Source organism: Dipodomys ordii, unplaced genomic scaffold (genome assembly GCF_000151885.1).
Source record: "Dipodomys ordii isolate 6190 unplaced genomic scaffold, Dord_2.0 Scaffold72, whole genome shotgun sequence".
In the NCBI taxonomy this organism is placed as follows: domain Eukaryota; kingdom Metazoa; phylum Chordata; class Mammalia; order Rodentia; family Heteromyidae; genus Dipodomys; species Dipodomys ordii.
The window spans coordinates 5,444,785-5,464,752 of NW_012267288.1; the positions used below are offsets into that span (position 1 = coordinate 5,444,785).

Genomic DNA, 19,968 nt, shown 5'->3' on the forward strand with positions numbered 1-19,968 from the left:
CCTGTTGGTACTGGGATTTGAACTCAGGGCCTTATGCCCTTGTTTGGCCTTTTCGCTCAAATCTGATGCTCTACCAGTTGAGCCCACCTCCATTTCTAACGTTCTTATTCTTATCATTCAATCTTTCCATATTTAAGAAAATTAGGGGAAAATTTTAACTGAATCCCATCAAATTAACAGTTGAATAGATAACTCAGATTTTCAAATGAGTACATCTATCCTTATTTTATTTATTTATTTATTTTATTTTTTTTTGTCGGTAATAGATCTTGAACTCTGGGCCTGGGCACCGTCCTTGAGCTCTTCAGCTCAAGGCAAGCCCTCTATCACTTGAGCCACAATGCCACTTCTGGTTTTCTGGTGGCTTATAGGAGATATGAGTCTCACGAACTTTCCAGCCTGGGCTGGCTTTGAACCGCAATCCTCAGATCTCAGCCTCCTGAGTAGCTAGGATTACAGGCTGAGCCACCAGTGCCTGGCTCTTACACTTAATTTTTAAGAGTTAATTCCTTAAGTTACTACTTATTGAATATCTGTGAAATACAGAACTCTCAGTCACTGAAGATGCTTCTTACAGAGCTTTCCTTATGGAACAAAATGACTGAGGAACACCATCGTGGGAAAAGCTCAAAGATGTGACAATGGAGAATGAAGCATAAAAATTGCCTTACTGATTAACTGCCAAACTCCTAGCACTTCTGTGGGTGGCAGGTTGACTGCCTCGACAGGTATAAATCAAGCATTTGGTGGATGCTTTCACTTTTTATTGATAAAAAGTGCTTGCAGGCATACAAGTTGGTACTGGCTAGAACCCCTCAAATACCTTTTTTTTTTTCTTGCTGGAAAGGAAGAACAGCTTTGAAAGAGAAGGTTACCATTCATTAACATGTTTTAAAAATAACTCTGGGTGAGAGGTTGAAGGGAGTGCTCTAAAGGTAGAAAGATAGTCAAATACAATTTGGAAGAAAATACAACTACAAGAAATAGTCATTTATGTTAGCATAGTTTTCTTTAGTTTGTGAACAGCTTTCATATACATAATTTGCATATGTCTTACTCTAAAAACAATTTAGTGGTGGTAAAATGATATGCTTAACCCCAATTTATAGAAGAAGAAACTGAGCTTTTAAAAAAAACACCAAAAAAATGAAAATCACAGTGCCAGAGACAGAGCAAGGCTGAACTTGGCTCTTCACACTTAATGATCATTTCTGTCATCTTGTTCTTTCTCATGAGGATGTTAATGGTACGGTAGACAGACTCTCATTCATTTGTTCATATTTTTAATGAAAATCTTCCATTTGTCAACTGTTGTGAAAAATGCTGAGGATACAAAAATAAATTCTTGTCTGCTCAATATGCCTACACATATTTGAGAAGCATTTTATTGCTTTTAAAACATTTTTTCACAAAATGGTACATTTTCAATAATCATTATTACAATCAGTAATATATCATATTGTGTGATATATTATTGCCAATTCTATTCTGTAGTTAAGGAAATTAAAAGCTGAGAGGAATTTAATAATTCACTGGAGATCAGCAAGATACTGGTTGTTCAGACAGAATCAGTCAATTCTTAATATGAAATGAGTACAGAACTAGTTCTATGCTTTGTTGGACATACATGCTTATCTAAAACGTTTTTGAGTATGTTCTAACATACATTGTTTGTATACATTTTTAAGAAGATACATAGTATACATGTGTTACTATACAAATTATAGACTACTGAACTCAAAATTAGCATTTAAAAAGGATAAAATGAAAAGCAAATGCAAAACATAGAAACTTGGCTTTACTTCTTACTTCAGGTACCCTAGTGAAACAAAAAAGTTTGAGGGCACACATATCTTTCTTCTATCCTTGCTATAACTGATAATAAATACTATTCAGATATTAGATGAAGGAAAGTTAAGATAGGTAGGCAATTCAGTAGAGGGGGAATTTGCATTGAGTTCTAGGTTTTAGTAACCCAAGTGAACAATCACCAATCTACAAAAATCTAGACCTTTATACTCCAAACATGAAGGTCTATATCAAATGCTAGTGAGATGCAAATATTTCATATTCACTTTACCAGCTTCATTCTGAGCTATGTTTTTCAGCTTTTGTCAAGTGGAAGATCAAAATGTTTATAAATATGTAGGAGAACTTTGAACAAGTGGATGTCACTGCATTTATAAGACAACTACATAGACATGGGAAAAGCTTTGAAAAAAGAAGCATTTCTTTTAGTTTTCTATTAGCTATAAATATAATTTGTGTTGTCATAACTGCACCAATCTATGAACACAGTTTCCTTTCATGAAAAAGAGATTACTTTTCCCCCACAACAAACTTTTTAGTAGAGCTCTTCTTTAATTACTTATTTATCATTTGTACAAACTTTCCTTTCTCAAAGAAATTACAACTTCAAACACTGTAATACTGAAATTCATTTTTTTAGATGTTAGCTCCATCAGTGAATAGTTGTTTGTTTTTAACTAAGGAAAAGGCCAAACTTAATTCTTCCTTTGTTGGAATGGCATAAAACTTGTACTTTAGAAGTATATACTCTTTTTTCTTAAAAAAAACCCAAATCTAAAATACAAACATACGCATAGTCTTACAAATATACATATCATCCCCATCTCATCTTCTAAAAGTATCTAACAAGAAATAACAGAATAATAATAACAAACTTCCCATTTATGTTATGATATTAGGAGGGAAATTCATGTCATGGTATTCAGGAGGGAAATTCACAGTATATTTTCTGGGTGTGGTGACTGTTAGAATGTTGAACTTGGTGGCCATGGCTTCTAGTAAGTTCTAGAGCAGATTACTGGGGAAATGAAAATAGGCTTTTTAAAAGGAATAATGGTGCCTCCTTGTTAAGTAAACCAGAGCTCTTTGAAAAGCTAATTGAATGTATTTAAGAATTGAAAATAAAACGCTCTTTCAAAGTTCAACAACAAAGACTATTAAAAATTGAGACAGTAGGCAATTTGGGAGAATATTTCATCATGAATAGAGAGGTCATTTTATTTGTATATTTAACACTTCTATTCAAGAATAATTGTGGTCTTTCTGGCTCATGTCAGACTTTTTTTTTTTTTTTGAGACAATCTCCATTTTTATGTGGTGCTGCGGATTGAACCCAGGACCTAGCATATTTGAGCGGAGTTTTGAAGTTAATATTAGAAAATAATGAATGTGGTAATAAAATGATTAAATAGGTTATTTGGAGAAAAAGTTGATTTATGTATGGGATGCTGATGTAAGAGCCATCATTCAAGATAAAACAGACATCTTAATTTTCAAGGCCCATTATTGTTTCAAGGACTTCTTCACTTGCCACATCCCATGACATCCAACAAAGTTTGCTCTAGGAGATATTACTCATTGGGGAATTGCTATTTGCAATATTTAATATTATAAAAATTTCATAAAATAAAACATTTAATTTCAAAGAAAGGAATTAAAAATCAGAATCTCACACTATAAGTTGTAATGAGAACAGACTGGGATACATTGCCATGACCATCAAAAGGTAAATACAGGTTTGGTATACCTGGAGTTATAGGTTATTATTTGTTTGGGCAAGTCATTGATTTTTAGATTTCCTTATTGTAATAAGGGGAAAGTAACAACATTTGTCTCAGAGTATTATTCAGATAAATACTTGGTACTGGGCTTAACATGTAATACATAAAAGTAATATAATCACTCAACAAACATATAGCATGAGACATAAAAGAAGACACACCTCTGTTTCAATCCTTGGTGCACTGTACAGCACTGTTTTTTTTTCACAAGTTATCAAACCCGTATATATTATCTGTGTGATGATTTATTACATGGAAATTCATCAGAATGAGCCTTTCAAAGCTCATGAGATTCTGGTTTAGCATGTTATACCAATGAAAACTTCACAGAAGAGCCTAATATATGATCCAAAGATAGAATTGGGCTTGATTTTTATTTCTAAAATTTCCATCGCTTTGTCGGTTACTGTTTTTATTTTGTGAGCATTCTTTGCTTCCACTAACAGTAGAATCAATCCAAAGATGGAAAATACCAGAAAATGGTAAAGAAAAGTCTAAGTGGTCCTTTCTCCTATTCCATCTGACTTTTCCCATCTGTGAATGGTTTCTTGTACTGGTTTCTTGTCTGACACATTTACTTTTGCGAGGATTTGTAACTGGGGAGAAAGCTTCTTGGGGAGAAGGCTTCTAAGAGAGAAGACTCTTAATCCAGTTTTAGACTAAAAATGGAAAAAGCAAGTTAAATGGCTCATACACAAATTCAAATGAAAAGTCTAACCTAGGTCAATAAGACAATTTTAGTGGGAACCAATGTTAATATGAAAGGAATTAAGAAAAATAGATTATTTTTCTCCCCTGTTTCCATCACTAGTGGGTTATCAAAAATTGATAATTGGGTGGTCATTCTCTAACAACAAATTTGTGTATCTTCAAATAAATATAAAAATATTACATTACATAAATATATAATTTAAACCTGGCCTATACCTAAGTGAAACCACTTATAGTGCCAATTAACAATGTAGATCTGAGACCACTCCAGAGGTACTAAATACAATATTTTATCAGCAGCTTCCAGGAAAGTTTCTAAGATTATTATATGAAATATGATATATAAATTTATACTTAAAAATAAACAAAATCACTATGAAAAAACAATTGTCCCCAAAAAGTTCTCATGAAAAGTTAGCATTAACATAGTTAATTCATATTTATCTTTGGGTTACTATGATAAATTTTACCATTTCCTTTTTTAGCTGTACAAGTTAAACAAAGTGGACAGCTGAAATAGTTGATAATTAACTTTGCAATAACTACTGAGAAAAATATAGTCAGGTGCTATTATTTAGTCTAAATTATTTTTAGAAAGACCTCAATTTTAGGCAAATCTTTTATGTATATACAAAAATGGATTAAAAATCAGAGGTTAATAGTCTATTAACTGTGTCATTTACATAAAATATTCACTGGTAAAACAGCAGTTTGAATCATATGTTGACAGAAATACTGGGTCTTGCCAGTGGGAAAATGATCGTTTATTTTCTGCGGGTCTACTTTCAACAGGGTTAAAGCGTAAGTTATTACACTGTTCATTAGTATTTGTGAGCAACACCCTAACTCATGTCTAGAATAGTACTAAGGCAATCATTGAAGTTGGGGAGAAAAAGGGTGACTGACAGTGGTAATTATTCTTGAATTAACACTAGAAAAATCAACCCACTTAGATCTAAAATTTGTAATAATAAAATAATTCTTTAAAATAAGTCTCTTAAGATATATAGGCTGTCAAAAATAAATTTGTAACAAGCAATCTTTTGGTCTTTCATGCAGAAAGATGAGAGCCAGTCTTGTTTAAAGTGAAGACCCAATAATTGATCATAGCAGGGTTGCAGATTTAAAGGTTTACCTTGGGTAGAGCCAAGCTCTTGTCTCTAACCCCAATCTTGGCCTTGGATCCTCCAAACTGTGAGCTAAGTAAATATTTTTAAAGTTAGATTGCTTAGGTATTTTGTTCTAGTATAGCAAAACGAGTATAATCATTTATGTTAAAACTGTTAACCATCAGCTGGCTGGGATCTTTTGCTCTACTTAGGAATAATGAGTAGGCAAAGAGAAGTTTCTCTAGTACTCTGGAATAATTCTGGACTTCTGAGCATGCTAGCACTGAGGGCTGGATTGGAAGACTTGGAGCTTAAAGCTCCAACCCTGAGACATAGGAACCTATGGATCCATGCTTTTGCAGCCACAGCCTTTCTTCTGAGCACTTAGTGTAGAAGCTTTTGCCCTGGAATTTAACCACCAGTACTCCCAGTTCTTAGCAGGTATTATAATCTTTGTCTTCCAGCAGCAGTAGACTCTGAAAGTGGGTAGCTGAAAACAGCAAGGCAAACAGGCATCTTCTATGGCTTTTCCACTGGCCCTCAGCCCTATGGTAACAAGTATTACAGATCTTGGGCCTTAGAGGGTCTGAGATTCTGGCCTTTAAGGCTTGACAATTCTCTGGAGCTCTGCCACCAACCAGAGCCCACAGTTTCTCATACTTGTCTCCATTGTAGTTGTTCCCTGTCCTGACTCACTTGACCAATGTCTGAAACTGCTTTCTCCTTGCTACTGCTACTGCAGCCACTGCCTCTGTCACTGCTGCCACCTTTGTCACTGCTGGATTGAAGATGCCATTTCTAAATGTTGTAAAATCTCTAAATGTTGTAAAAATCCAAAGCGAAAACAAACAGAAAAACCCTAACACACACACACACACACACACACAAACACACACACACACAAACCATTCAAGCCTTTTATTGATCCTTGTGTTTCAACTCCAGGGTGTACCACAAGTAAGTTTCTCCTGGCTTCCTAGCCTTCTAGCTAACCCCAAAAATGGGTCAGCTGAACAGCCTGCTTCGATGCCAAGAAAGGGGTGGTGGCATGGATGTCTACACCAACCACATAAACCTTTAAGAAGATGGATTACATTTGCACCAATCACAGGTCTTCTGTTGGACCAGCCAGGGGAAATGCTCTCCTTTTGGATTAGGTGAACATGGCTGTAGGTTCACTTAGAGTTCACTAAAGCTAGTGATAGAAAAGCATACCATGTAAGCTGTTTGAACAGATGTGTTCTCAGGAGCCAACAAGCCACTGTGGTTTCTGTGTATCTTCCTCAAGGTGTCTGTGGCATGTTTGGAGAAGCTAATGCTGGCATGAGGGCAACTGGCTGGCTGCTTGCTTGACAGTCTTCCCAATGAAAGGTCGAACTGTTGCCTTGGTCACTTCCTTGAAGGATCATCAATTTGAAAAGCTAGTTGTTAGTTTCAGGAGGGAGGTTAGAGTATGCGATAAGTGGTTGCGAGTGATCATATTCCATGGGTGAGTGCAGGGGTGAAAGTGGAGAGACCCAGTGCCATTCCATATTGCTTCCTCATTCCTTGAAGAATGTACCAGAGACTTGGTTCTGTAGCAGAGTGACTGGTGCCACCTCAGCCATAGAAGTGCACAAAAGAAGCACAGCCACAGTGAATTGCTTGGGGAGGTCCTGCTATCTGTCCCAGGCTTTCCTTTATTCACTGGAGAACGTTTACTCAGCTGCAGGGGGAAGAAAACGCATAAGAGGCTATAGAAAGAAGACCTATTTTCTCCCCTCACAATTGACCACCTTGGTGGAAAGAAAAACCTGTGGATTTTATTTTGTGTGTATATGCTGTTGTTTGCTTTGGCTTTTGTCCTTTATTAAGGTTTTTTTTTTCTCTGGTTGGGGACTGATAAATCATACCTGTAATCAGCCAGTCCCAGCAGGAAAGTCCAGGAGACAATTATTGTCCAAATTAATAGCCAAAATAAATGAAATGGAGCTGTGGTTCAAGTGGTAGAGCACAAGCGTTGAGCAATAAAGGCTCAGGGACAGTCATTTGGTGTAGGCCCTTAAAAAAATTAAGGTATTTCTTAGGGATCCTGGTAAGTTCCCAAGCACGAGTTGTTCTAGAAGCCTGAGCATGGCATGAGGTCCCACTCAGCCTCTGTCTGTTCCATCTCTCTATGGATTTTTCCTTTCAGTAGTCTTCCTGTAAGGTCCTCAGTAAGTCCACTGTAAGGTCCTGGGGGAAGCATGCACTCTAGCGTTTGGACTTACACTTTCCAAAATGTGAGCTGAATCAGCCTCCTCTTTTCTTTATGAAGTTAAAAGAAAATAAAGACATGTCAGAGGACATTCAGAAAATTGTGGTATACACTTAAAAAGTTTTACTTTAAACAATTACAGTATGATGCAACGTATTTCGTTAGTCACAAGATTTTAAGTAATAGTAATAAAAATAGTAATAAAACTCAGTAAAATTGAAGAACTAGCTCTTTGTTTTGTTCCCAATCGGATCAATATATTTTAATGATGTACAACTTTTTAAAGTCAAATTGAGGATTTAAAGCTCTTCCCAAATGTGAATCTACATTAGTTTCCTATTGTTCTTTATGTAATAAATTACCATAAACTCAATGGCTTAAAACACGACAAACCTATTACTGTGGCATCTATCAGAAGCCTGAACATGGAAGATACACTGGGCTATTAAGAGGCAGGGTTTGTACTCTGTCAAAAACTTCAGGAGAAAAGTTGGTTTCTTTGTCTTTTGAGCTTTAAGATGTCACCTACAGAACTTTACTCTGACCCATTCCCTAAATCATCGAGAAGGACTCTTGTGATTACAAAGGGCCTGCTTGGATAATCCAGGGCAAACACAAGTCTTCAATGTCCTACACTAAATGTTCCTCTAGCAAGGCAAGCATATATATTGGTCTAGGGGATTAGAACCCGGTCCTCTACAGGAGTCATCTTTCTGCCTTGTGTGGGAAGATCAGAACTAAAACCACTCCAGGACCTCTTCCTTTCCCACTATGCGTGTTTTGCTTTTAAATGTAGTTTGAGTTTACATTTTTCTAAGCTCTCCACAGAATATTACAGAATACTTATTACCTACAGGTCTCAAAGGACCCCACTTCCAAATGAGAGAAACAGAAGTTTTCACATAATGTGACTGCTATAAATTGGCATAAAGTAGCGGAAACTACTTTTTTTCCTATCGTATGGATAATGTGGAACTTATTGTTTTTACCTCTATAAATATATGCAGAAAAATACTGCAGTTTGTTCTTTTGTACACAAGTTGATCTGCTAGATATTGTTAATACACAGTACCAAGACCTAGAGATTCTTAGTGAACAGAGCTAAGTTAATAATTGTACTTAAGAACAAATTTATAAGGTTTGATGATAGAACATGAGTCTATGATAATTATTAAGACAAGCTTCTTCCATACATTTGCATATTATATTTTAACCACACCATCCTTACCTGCAAACCTCTTTCCCTTTTTTCGCCCTCCCTGCAGATTCTTTCTTATCCTCTTTCAGTTTCTTACAAATTTCATTTCCAAATGTGAGAGAAAACATGTCTGGCTTATTTTGCTTACCATGATATATCCAGTTCTATTTATTTTCCTGCAAATGGCTCAATAATTGTTTGTGTGTCTACATATATACATATATTCATGGTTAAAGAATATATGTATATATACACTTTTATCTAGTCATCTGTTGAGTTTGTAGGCTGATTCCACATCTTGTCAGTTATGATTGTTGCTGCAATAAACACAGGCATGCAAATATACCTATTGTGTGTTGACTTCATTCTGGTATGTACTTGGGACTGGCATAGCTGGATCGTATGGAGGCTCTATTTTTAGGGTTTTTATTTTGAGGAACTTCCACAGTTTTCTTCAATATCTATAATAATTTACATCCCAATCAAAAATATATAAAGATTACCTTTCCTGCAAACCCTTGCCAGCATGTGTTATTATTTTTTCTTTGTGTTTTTGGACGGTCTTGCTGTATAGCCCAGGCTGACCTCAAACTGGTGATCCTCCTTCCTTGGCCTTCCCACTACTGGGATTATAAATCACATAACAAGCTTGGATTTTAAGAAGTTTTGTAGCTGGGCACTGGTGTCTCATGCCTGTAATCCTAGCTACTCAGGAGGCTGAGATCTGAGGATCATGGTTCAAAGCCAGCCCGGGCAGGAAAGACCGTGAGACTCCTATCTCCAACAAACCACTAGAAAACCAGAAGTGGCACTGTAGCTCAAGTGGTAGAGCGCTGGCCTTGAGCTGAAGAGCTCTGAGGGACAGCACCCAGGCCCAGAGTTCAAGCCCCATGACCGACCAAAAAAAAATAAGTTTTGTAACAACTATTTTACCTGGGATGAGATGGAATGTGCATTTTTTTCATATAAAATATTAAAACATTTTTCTCAAGATTAAGAATAGAAAGAACAGCTTTAATTCTATATTTAGGTAGAAGGAAAAGGAAGATTAAAAAACTTTCAGGTAACTTTCTTATGTGGTTGTTTGCAATATACATCTCATCATACAGCTTCCCCTCCCCCCGTCAAATCGAAAGTATCAGCTGCAACTCATGATTTATATAAGGTTTATACCATAGTCAAAGAAACAGATTACCCCATTTGCCTGTTCTTTTGTTTTGTTTTTGTTTTTTAGAATAACCAATCCACAGCCATATCTAGAGTCTATGGGTCTTAATAAGGCATAGTTGCACAGTTGGCGTGGTACTTCCCACAGTTATTTCCAGCCTTTCCAGTGAGTTTCATGATCATCCTGCTCCTTTCAAGAATTTGTGAATAATAAATCCATCTGCTGTTTTATATTTTATTATGCTGCTTCTTGTAGTGCCTCACCTGACTGAGCAGTAACACAGCAAAACTACCCCTGGCCTAATAGAGCTCTCCTGGAGTGGCTTTTTTGGATTTTTAAGGATGCCCTCAAGAGAAAATGCTGTAAGAATCTGGAAAGCAACTATTAAATAAGTACACCATGGTGCTTGCTTTTTTCACCCAAGGGTGAGTATTTGACAAATTTTAGCTAACATGGGAACTATCCATTACTCATTATGCATGCAACAATGATAAAAAGAGCTTAAGAGGAGACAGTTTTTATTTTTATTTTTTTGCTTTAAATGCAAATGGAAGAGGTAATGTAAACTGGGTAGTTTCAATGATCAAGATTCTTTTCATGATATTCATATTGATGGATGAAGACTGATAATTGAATTAGCAAGTAATTGCATATACTTTAGTTATCATTAATTTATTCAATCACCATTCAGTTAATAAATATTAAGCTTCTTTTACATTCTAGACCTTGGGCACACAACCCAAACCAAAAGAAAAAAAAAAAACAGGGTCTTGTTCGGGGGTAGTTCACATTCCAGGGACAAATACAATAGTGCTTTGGCACTTCAAATGCTCCATTATATTTTCAAGGTAAACACCTCGAGCAAGCACGGTACTAAATAAGGGGAAGAAATGCTTCAGGCTTGGAATTCTTCAACTTGTTATACTCACGGGGGGGGGGGGGGGGGGGCTTAAGACTGCTTGGGCAATAGCTGTGCATCCTTACACAGGTCACATACTCTTCTTAACCCTGTTTCTCTGTAAAAGAAAAACAATCCGACTTTTCCTAATGGCTAACTAGACAGACCTACCATGGCTTTGACCCTGTAGGTCCGAAAATTGTGAGGGCTTTAGAGAACCACCTGAAAGTCTTTTAAAACATCCCAAATCCCAGGCCGCACACTGGACTGATTAGACCCTGATTTTTGAAGGTGGAACACTGATCTCAGAAAGCACTGCCTCGTAGGTGCCAATGGGATGACAAATTTGGCAACTTCTTGACATGGCAGCCCACCTGTCTTCAGGTGGAATGGGAAAGCTCCTGGAGTTAAAACAGGGAACAGGCCCATCCTCATGATCGATCCCCTCCTGTGATCTGAATTCTTATTATTCCTCCTCAAGTTAAAGTGGGGAGGAATGGGAGCCAGTAACTGCACACACATAACTGTTTTTGCACCTAACCCCGAAGTACGAGAGGACTTCCAGGGGCGGCCGGATCCTCCTGGAAAGAGGATTGCAGGAAGCCCGCACTACCCCGGGGCGCCGGGCCCAGCGCAGAGGCTGCAGCCGCGTTAGCGGGGAAGACCTGCGGGTTCCGGTACAGCCACGGCAGGTCCGGCCACGCGGGAGGGCGCAGTCCGCGGCCTGCCTTCTTCTCCTCTCTCTCCACCTCCTCCTCCGCCGTCCACCCCGGGCCGAGCGCAGCAGCAGGCGCGCCGCCATGGAGCGCGGGTCGCCGGGAGCTTCGAGGCCTGTGGAGCCGGGGCCTTGCCTGAGTAGCCTGCGGGGCGCGGAGCCAGCGGCCTCGGCCTCAACGCTGAGCGCCGCCCGGGCCCAGCCCGGGAGCCGCGTGATCGCCGTGGCGGCCGTGCTGCCGGCCGGGGGGTGCGGGGAAAGAATGGGAGTCCCCACCCCGAAGCAGTTCTGCCCCATCTTGGAGCGGCCGCTCATCAGCTACACCCTGCAGGCCCTGGAGAGGTAAAGCGGCGCCGGGCGTGCCCGCTCCCCCGCGCCGCGCCCAGCCCCGCGCCCCGCGGCGCCGGGGCCCCCACTTCCGCCACCTGCTGCACCCCACGCGAAGGTGGGGTTTCCTCAAGCTGGAGCCCCAGTCCCGCCAGCCTGTCAGAGATGGGAAGCTCTGACTTGATTGATTGATTGATGATTGATTGAAACAGCTGCCCTGTGGGTGCTGTTCGTGCTCCCTCAGGAGGGCCAGGCCGGAGCAGGCGGCTGCACGGAGAACGTTCCGTTCTCGCTGGGGCCGGGATGAGGAGGGGTGGGAACCCTTCTGGAGTCGGGGTGTAGCGCGCTGCTTCTGCGCACGCGTGCTTTGAGCGGTGCGGTGGACGCACCTTGGGGACTTGTGCCTAGATTCGCTGAACATTAGCTGATCATCTTCTGTGAGGCGCTGGCCAGGCGTGGAATATGAGGAGAGGAGGGAGATGTCACGCTAAACTTCCAATGGTGGAAACGAATTGGGGAGTCACCCACTGTCAACACATACTTATCTTTTTAGAAAAGGGACTGAAGCTAACTCCAAAGGAGGGTGAGGGAAAGGGAGAAGGGAGAGCCGGTCAGTAGAACTTAGGAAGGGGGGGGGTGCAAATGACTAGTATGTTTTTAAAGCGCCCTAGTAATGTGATGGATGAAAAACTGGTTACAAAGGTCCACATAGTTTGTCAAGTTGTTTAAAGTTCTTTTGGAAGCCAGTGGCGAACTGGGATAATATGGCAGCCTTGAATTTGTTTCAAGTTGTGAAGCAAGAATTTATTTTGTTCTTGGTAACCATTGAATGCAGTCCCCTCAAAACCTACAGCAGGAGAGTTCTTACAAAAGAGGGCCCCAAATTCCTCTGAGATGGTGCCTTTTGAGATTTGAAAGAAAGAAGCACTACAAGTCAGGGCAGTGAATCCAATGTATTTTTTATTTTTCTGGAATTTACACAATGCATGACAGTGAATACAAAGGGTATGCTGCTACATAGATATGTCTGCTTGAGGGGTTAGGGGATGGAGTTGGTGAAAATTTAAGGAACTTCAACTTAGGACCAGGAACTTTGTCTTTCCTTCTCCAGGAAACAGTCTGAAAAGCTTTGTGAGTGCCTGGTAATGTTCAAGGACCTGGCATGGGCTAAAGATTGCTGGGAAAAATCTGCAGCCATCTGGGTCACATAATTGTGAAGGTACAGTGTGATGTTTCAGTCAAGGGAAACTTGAGGGGAACATGGAAGTAAAAATTCTTGCCAGTATTCTGATTTCTGGTTTCAAATAGGTAAGGAAACCAAATGTCTTTGTGTGTGTGTGTGTGTGTCAGTTGTGGGGGCTGAACACTGGGCCTGGGCACTGTCCCTTAGCTCTTCAGCTGAAGGCTAGCGCTCTACCACTTGAGCCACAGTGCCACTCTGGCTTTTTTCTGCTTATGTGGTGTTGAGGAATCGAACCCAGGGCCTCATGCATGTGAGGCAAGCACTCTACCACTGAGCCAACTTCCTATCCCCACCAAATGTCTTTTTAAGAAGGTTGATTATCCTAGATAGCTAAAAAGCCAGATAGCGTGACAGTGACAATGAGATCAACTATGCGAGGTAAACTTGGTCCATACTTCTTTTGACCTGGAAGATGTACAGTTAATGTATGCTAATGAAAAAGAAAATCATATCTGAGAGAATTAGTATCTGAACATGGACTCTATTGGTTCCTCTGAGAATAGATATAAAGAAGGACTGACAGGGATTTTCTTAAAGGTCTGAAGTTTCTTGAGTTTCTGAGGTGGAGGATTCTGCTTAGCATAACATGTTATTTCATATTATCTATACCTGACAAATTTGACCTCTTAAGTCTTCTACAGATGATGTTCTGCCACACTGGTAAAAAGCATTTCCAGACTTCATGACTCAGATGTACATCATTATGTATTAATAAATTGGTATTTAAACCAATTTAAATCTTCTCCTTAGTTTGCTTACAGTAAATTACTATTGATCTCTCAAATTTGAAAAAAATCAGTTTTTAAATTGGTATGCAGATATATATACTCAAGCTTGTGATAGAGATTCGATTGCATTATTGCTTGCAACACCAATGGGGTCCATGTTTAGTTATTGTTTAACACTTGTTTAAGATGTAGTTTTCTTTCTTTCTAGTAGTGTAATTAAAAGCATAACTCATGTTTCATTATGACTCTTTATACATGTATATTTTGAACTTTGATTGTATTCATTTCATCATTATTTGCCCCTCCCACTGGTCCCTTTCCTCTTCCAAGGTATAATTTTTCAATGTATTAAAATATAAAATTTGGACTAGGAAGGTGGCTCAGTGGTAGAATGCTTGCCTTGCATGCATGAGGCCCTGGGTTCGATTCCTCAGCACCACATAAGCAGAAAAAGTCAGAAGTCACCCAGTGCGTTCAAGTGGTAGAGTGCTAGCCTTGAGCTGAATAGCTGAAGGACAGTGCACAGGCCCAGAGTTCAGGCCCCACAACTAACAAAAAAAAAAAAAAATATATATATATATATATATGTATATATATAATTCTAGCTTCTTTTTTCTTTCCTTTTTTAATAGCCATTTAACTTTATTATTATTACGTGTGTGTGTGTGTGTGTGTGTGTGTGTGTATGCGCTGGTATTGGGGCTTGAACTCCGGGCCATGCCCTCTCATTTGTCCTTTTCTACTACTTGAGCCACACCTCCACTTCCATTCTTTCTTTTCTGAATGTTTGCCTTTCTTTAATTTTTGTTTGATTATGTATATTAAACAGTCATTCTCACCTATGGTATTTATGTAAACCGCAAGATAGATGAGAAGTAAATGCACAGATGTTTGTCCACTGATCATGTGAATTAAACTGTGATATAAAGAATGAAGTGAGGAAGATGGGAGAAATATTTAAGAAGTAGAATTGGTGGGTTTCAGTGATCAACTGCATAGAGATTCAGAAAGAAAGATCTTTAGGATGATTTCAGTTGCGTAGGGAGGTATATTTATTGACTAATTTTTTTTTTTTAACTTAAGGCTTCATCCTAAGTCTGAATGAAGGAAATGAACAGGATGACTGCATTTTTGTACAGATCACATGATTAAAAGTTTATGTTGAGTTCCCAAAGGCCCCATATGAGACTTGTTTAGTAGCTTGAGACTAGATAGATATCTGGAAGCCTTAAGGCACTACTGAAAGAATTGACACTTTGAAGGCAATAACAATCAGCCCATCACACTCATTTGTGGGTTTGGAGAGGAGGAGATCTATAGTCAAGGCTACAGTGAAATTCAGTGAACAAGTTTCCATGTAGGCTGTCAAAATTCTGAGTAACAGCTGCCACTATCTCTGTGAGGCTTAACTTCTGTAGCCGTGATGAGAATTTTTTGATTGTTATTGTTGTTTTTTTTTTTCCTTTTTGGAGGAATTAATAGGGCATGGTTTTTCCTGTATTCTAAAAAAGACTCTAAATATTCTGTTTGTAATTGATCTTATTAAACCAGAGTATGCTTGTAAGTAATATTTGTTATTTTAAGAGAAAATAACTTCTGAGACATTGTATTTCTTCCTCGAAATGTCCATAGGTATTCTGGTGCTTGGGGCCAGGTTTATATCTGCTATGGAATGTGCTAGGAAGGAAATAATCAAGAGAACTTGATAGAAATAGCGCTGCTGGGGTTTGGTGTAGACATGCCTTCAGCGAAGAGGCAGACTAGATGCCTTTATTCAGCAAATATTTGTTCAGTAGGCACTGTGTGAGGTACTTAAGGCCTTTTATAGTCCCATGGTTTTACATTATTAAAAGCTTTCTACAGTATTAAAATTTAATTCTATAACTAGAAAAGAATGTGAATAAATCCTTTGAAATACAAACAATACTTATAAAGGCTTGCAAGTCTTGGGTATATCCTTAGTTGCTGAACAAAATAGCATAATAAGCTTGCTATCTCTTGAGTGGTCTAAAGCAGTATTTTCTAAACTTTTATTTTCTGTGGTGCTTTCCCCCTTGTTTTGTGCTATGGAGTCTAACTTTCCTGATCAACAATGTTGATCTGAACTAAACAGATTACCAGATATATTATTGAGGCCTGAAGTGTTCAGTTTGAGAAACACTGGTTTAAACTTTATTTTTAAAGCCTAATATAATTGTTTGGAAATAATCAAAGGCCATAGGTATATTTGTTAGTAAGTATTTATATTTATCTTGTCCCAAGCAAAATATAGTCATGCTAGTGAAATTAGGAGTTAGTGAATTAAATTATTGAACAGATATTTGAATAGCTACTTTGTTGTATGATCGCTTCCAGTTTTCTTATTTCTTTCAACTTTTAATTCTTTTGCATTTTAGTTTTTCATTCAGTGTGCTTTTCATTAAAAATAACAATATGATCAATTGCTTAAAGGGCTGCTTCTAACAGATTTTGCTATTTGTGACCTAATAATTTCTCGCCTTGTGACTTAGTTGAACATTTCTTGCGATTTTTTTCTTATTAAAAATAAAACATGTCTGAGCTAAAGTTCAGTGGTAGAGCACTTGCTATGTGATATCATATTAAATAATTGACATATATTCAATTGCTTTTAATAGTTTCCTATAAAGTCAAAAGTGTTTTTTAAACAATTGAATATATTAATTAATTAATTAATTAAACATATATTGACAGATGTTGTTTGATGTAAAGAACTGTGTCAATCTTGTTCAATATTCTATCACCAGTGTCTGGTATAGTACTTGCCATGTTATTATGGGCTTGTTTGTTGTATGACTCAGTTGACACATGGATGAAGGAATACCTACTTTTGCTTCAGTTATTGGAAATGATAAGAAATTGACTCTTATAAAAGCAGTAGTTACATGGTTCAATCCTAGTAGCATATGTTAAGTGCTGCAGGCAAAATGATTCAGAATAACACTCTCTCACCTGAATGTCATGCCCTCTGAGGTATCGTATATTTACAGAGGTTAAAGGTATGAACTCCAGAGTCATATCGGGGAATATAGCGTGTTTCTTTCATTTTCTGTCTGTGATTATGGCACTTTATCTTCATGTGTAAAATTGAGATAACAGTAATTTATCTCATAGAATTGATACAGATATTAAGTGAGGTCCTATAGGCAAACTGTCCTCCACAGGCAATGACAACTAACAAATGTTCCACAAGTCTTAGGTGTTTCTACTTTTATTATTATTGGAAGATAAATGTCCTCTAAGTTCTGAGGTTTTCTGTGCACTCCTTTATGAATTGGCAGCCTTGTGAGAGGGACATTAAACTAGAGTGTACTGTGATGTTTAATAATCCTCTGGGTGTGAGCCTTCAGAAAGTGAAAAGCAGGGAGGTTGCATTCAGAAGAGCAGTCACAGGAAGTTTCCTGATAGTGCTTGTGACTGAACCTCTGAGACATGAGGATTACATCAGTCTCAGACAGGGCTGGCTAGGATCAGGAAGATACAGAGGGTGGTAGGCAATGTTGAAAGGCACAAAAATAAGGTGGAGAGGGAGAGACCTGTATGAGAGAAAAAGGATTTCTGTCATTAGGGAAAAACTAGATGTGAGTTGTGGGTTGGGTGGGCTTTACGGTCAGCTCTCCAAAAGCTCACAGGGGATGGCTTCAGAATTTGTACTTGAGAAAGATGATCCAGAAGTGGCAAGAATGGGTTGTGTTGGAGTGTGAAGAGAAAACAGCCAAGAACTGGATGCAATAAGTAACAGGAGAGTTGAAATTATGAGAGAATGAAGGGTCACGGCTTTATAGGAGTGGAGTCAGAACATTGGGAGAGTCTGCACTGGGGAGGTACTGAGCCTGTATCAACAGGGTAAATTCTAAACTTCAAGTAATAGTGTTAATTCTAGAACTGCTGAATTTTTCCATGGAAGGAAGGGAGTTTGGCTACCAATCAAACCAAAGGGTAACATAGTCTTGTTCCATAATCTCTTTCATGGCCTACAAAGACAGTTATTTGGCATTCTGTGTATGTAATGTTTTTATTTGTGATTAAAATCTTCTAGAGGTGTCTGATAAAATATATTAGTAATCCTGGCTCTCAAGAAGCCTTAGGGCCTAGAAATAAGAAAAGCCAAAACAATACAAACAACCAATTATACTGCATAGGCAATGATAATTTCATTCTTCTTCTTCTTCTTCTTCTTCTTCTTTTTTTTTTTTTTTTTAAGGGAGTGTGGTATGTGTGAGTAGCTATCTAGAAAATGAGGAGCACTATCAAGTCCATGGGGATTTAGGAAATGTTATACTGCTTCCAGTCATATTTTCCTCAGGCAATGTTTGTTTATGGGACACCTACTAATAGTTCTGTAATTAGGCAATGGAAAAAGTAGCTGTTGTCTCTACTGTCACTGAACTGATATTCTAGAAAGTGAAAGAAAATGGAACCTTGTATTGTCTTAATACTGGTATTAAAACTGGTAACTTTTTCTACTTCAAGTTCCTTTTAAAGTTGTAATATATAGATATAATGTATGTGTTAATCTATCTTTCTGACAGTGTAGGGGTATTATTGTGAAAATTAGATGAATTAAAACATGAAAAGTATTTAAGATATAGTAAGTGCTTAATTCTTGCTAGCTATCATTTTATGTTAATGTGATACTTGATTTATTATCAAAACTTACCTGTTTTAGCATGAACATAGAGTATTTCAGAGGCTAGTAATTCCATTAAACATTTTTTTTTAGTGACCTTCATTCAGAGTTGATAACATGGCTCACAGGCAATTGTTCTGGTTTGAGCCTGTTAAGTATGGTGCATTACTCTACAGTGACAACTTTAATGACTTGTGTTGCCACTGTCAACACAAATTTCCTTCTTTTGGTAGTAACTCAGTACTGTATATTGTTGAGTCCAGTAGGCCGGCAGGTCCCCCTTTAGCACAATATTATATTTGATGCCACTCACTAGAACCAATTCCTTGAATGTCACAGAATTGTGCGTTTATTTTTTTTTTCATTTAAACCTATAAACTTAATTCAATCGTTTTTTTTCTCTACTTAAACTACATAGTATCCTCGATGTAGGCAAGATTTCTGTTAGAAGAGCAATCAGGTTGCCAGCTCAATGGATTCCTGGAAAGAGACAGTCAACTTTTGAATTCAGAAGTGCTTTGAGTTGCCCTTATCCCATTCAGAGGGAAATATTAACAAAAGTATAAATTTTAAAAAATATTTTTAGTGTCTGTTGTTTAGACAACTAATGGTACTAATTGAAAATTAGTGATACTGTTGGAAATTAATTGAAGTAAAAACTTTGACATCTGTGACAATTGTGGTATACTATATCCCAGGTAAAGTACCATCTGTGTCTAGAATGTGAAATGCTCATTGACTTTTCATCCCCTCTCCCCACCCCCTTTTTAAAATCAGACCTAGCAAAAATACATAGAAGTGATTTAACTTTTAGCCCTCAGGTTTTTATCCACCTGTGTAAAATGCTGATACTTATTAGTATTGTAATTCAATTTTCCTGTTTGTAGCTGTAGATGTTTAAACGTATGCATGTTTTCTTTCAGGGTATATTGGATAAAGGACATTGTGGTGGCAGTGACACGAGAGAATATGGGAGCAATGAGGAATATTATTCAGAAGTACCAGCATACACGCATCTCACTCGTCGAAGCTGGAGAGACTCGTCACAGGTCAATTTTCAATGGTCTGAAAGCCCTGGCGAAGGATCAGCCAGACACCCAACTCTCTAAGCCAGAAGTTGTGATTATCCATGATGCTGTCAGGCCGTTTGTTGAGGAAGATGTCCTCCTTAAAGTTGTTGCAGCTGCTAAGGAACATGGGGTGAGCGTTTTTACTCCTGAGAATGGATAAAAGGGCAAGGGTTCTAGTAAGGTGATTTGTTGAAGTTCGATAGACATATAGAAGTAAATAAAAATATTGTTCAAGTGGGCATGATGAACTTCAGATGTTATGGTGCATAGTATTGTAGATTGTGAGTGTGTTTTGGAATTTCTTTTGCTGTAGACAGTGTATTGTAA

The 19,968-nt window shown here is 38.2% G+C and overlaps 1 protein-coding gene across 2 annotated transcripts in view; it reads left to right on the plus strand.

The window, feature by feature from the left end:
* Positions 1 to 11,583: 11,583 nt before the first annotated feature.
* Ispd (isoprenoid synthase domain containing) overlaps positions 11,584 to 19,968 on the plus strand; it is a 216,490-nt gene continuing 208,105 nt past the window's right edge. For both annotated transcript variants that reach the window (XM_013024008.1, XM_013024009.1), the window contains exons 1-2: positions 11,584 to 11,967; positions 19,495 to 19,771. In XM_013024008.1, the coding sequence (XP_012879462.1) occupies positions 11,711 to 11,967; positions 19,495 to 19,771 (534 nt within the window). In that variant the 5' untranslated portion in view covers positions 11,584 to 11,710. The remainder of the gene's footprint in view (positions 11,968 to 19,494; positions 19,772 to 19,968) is intronic.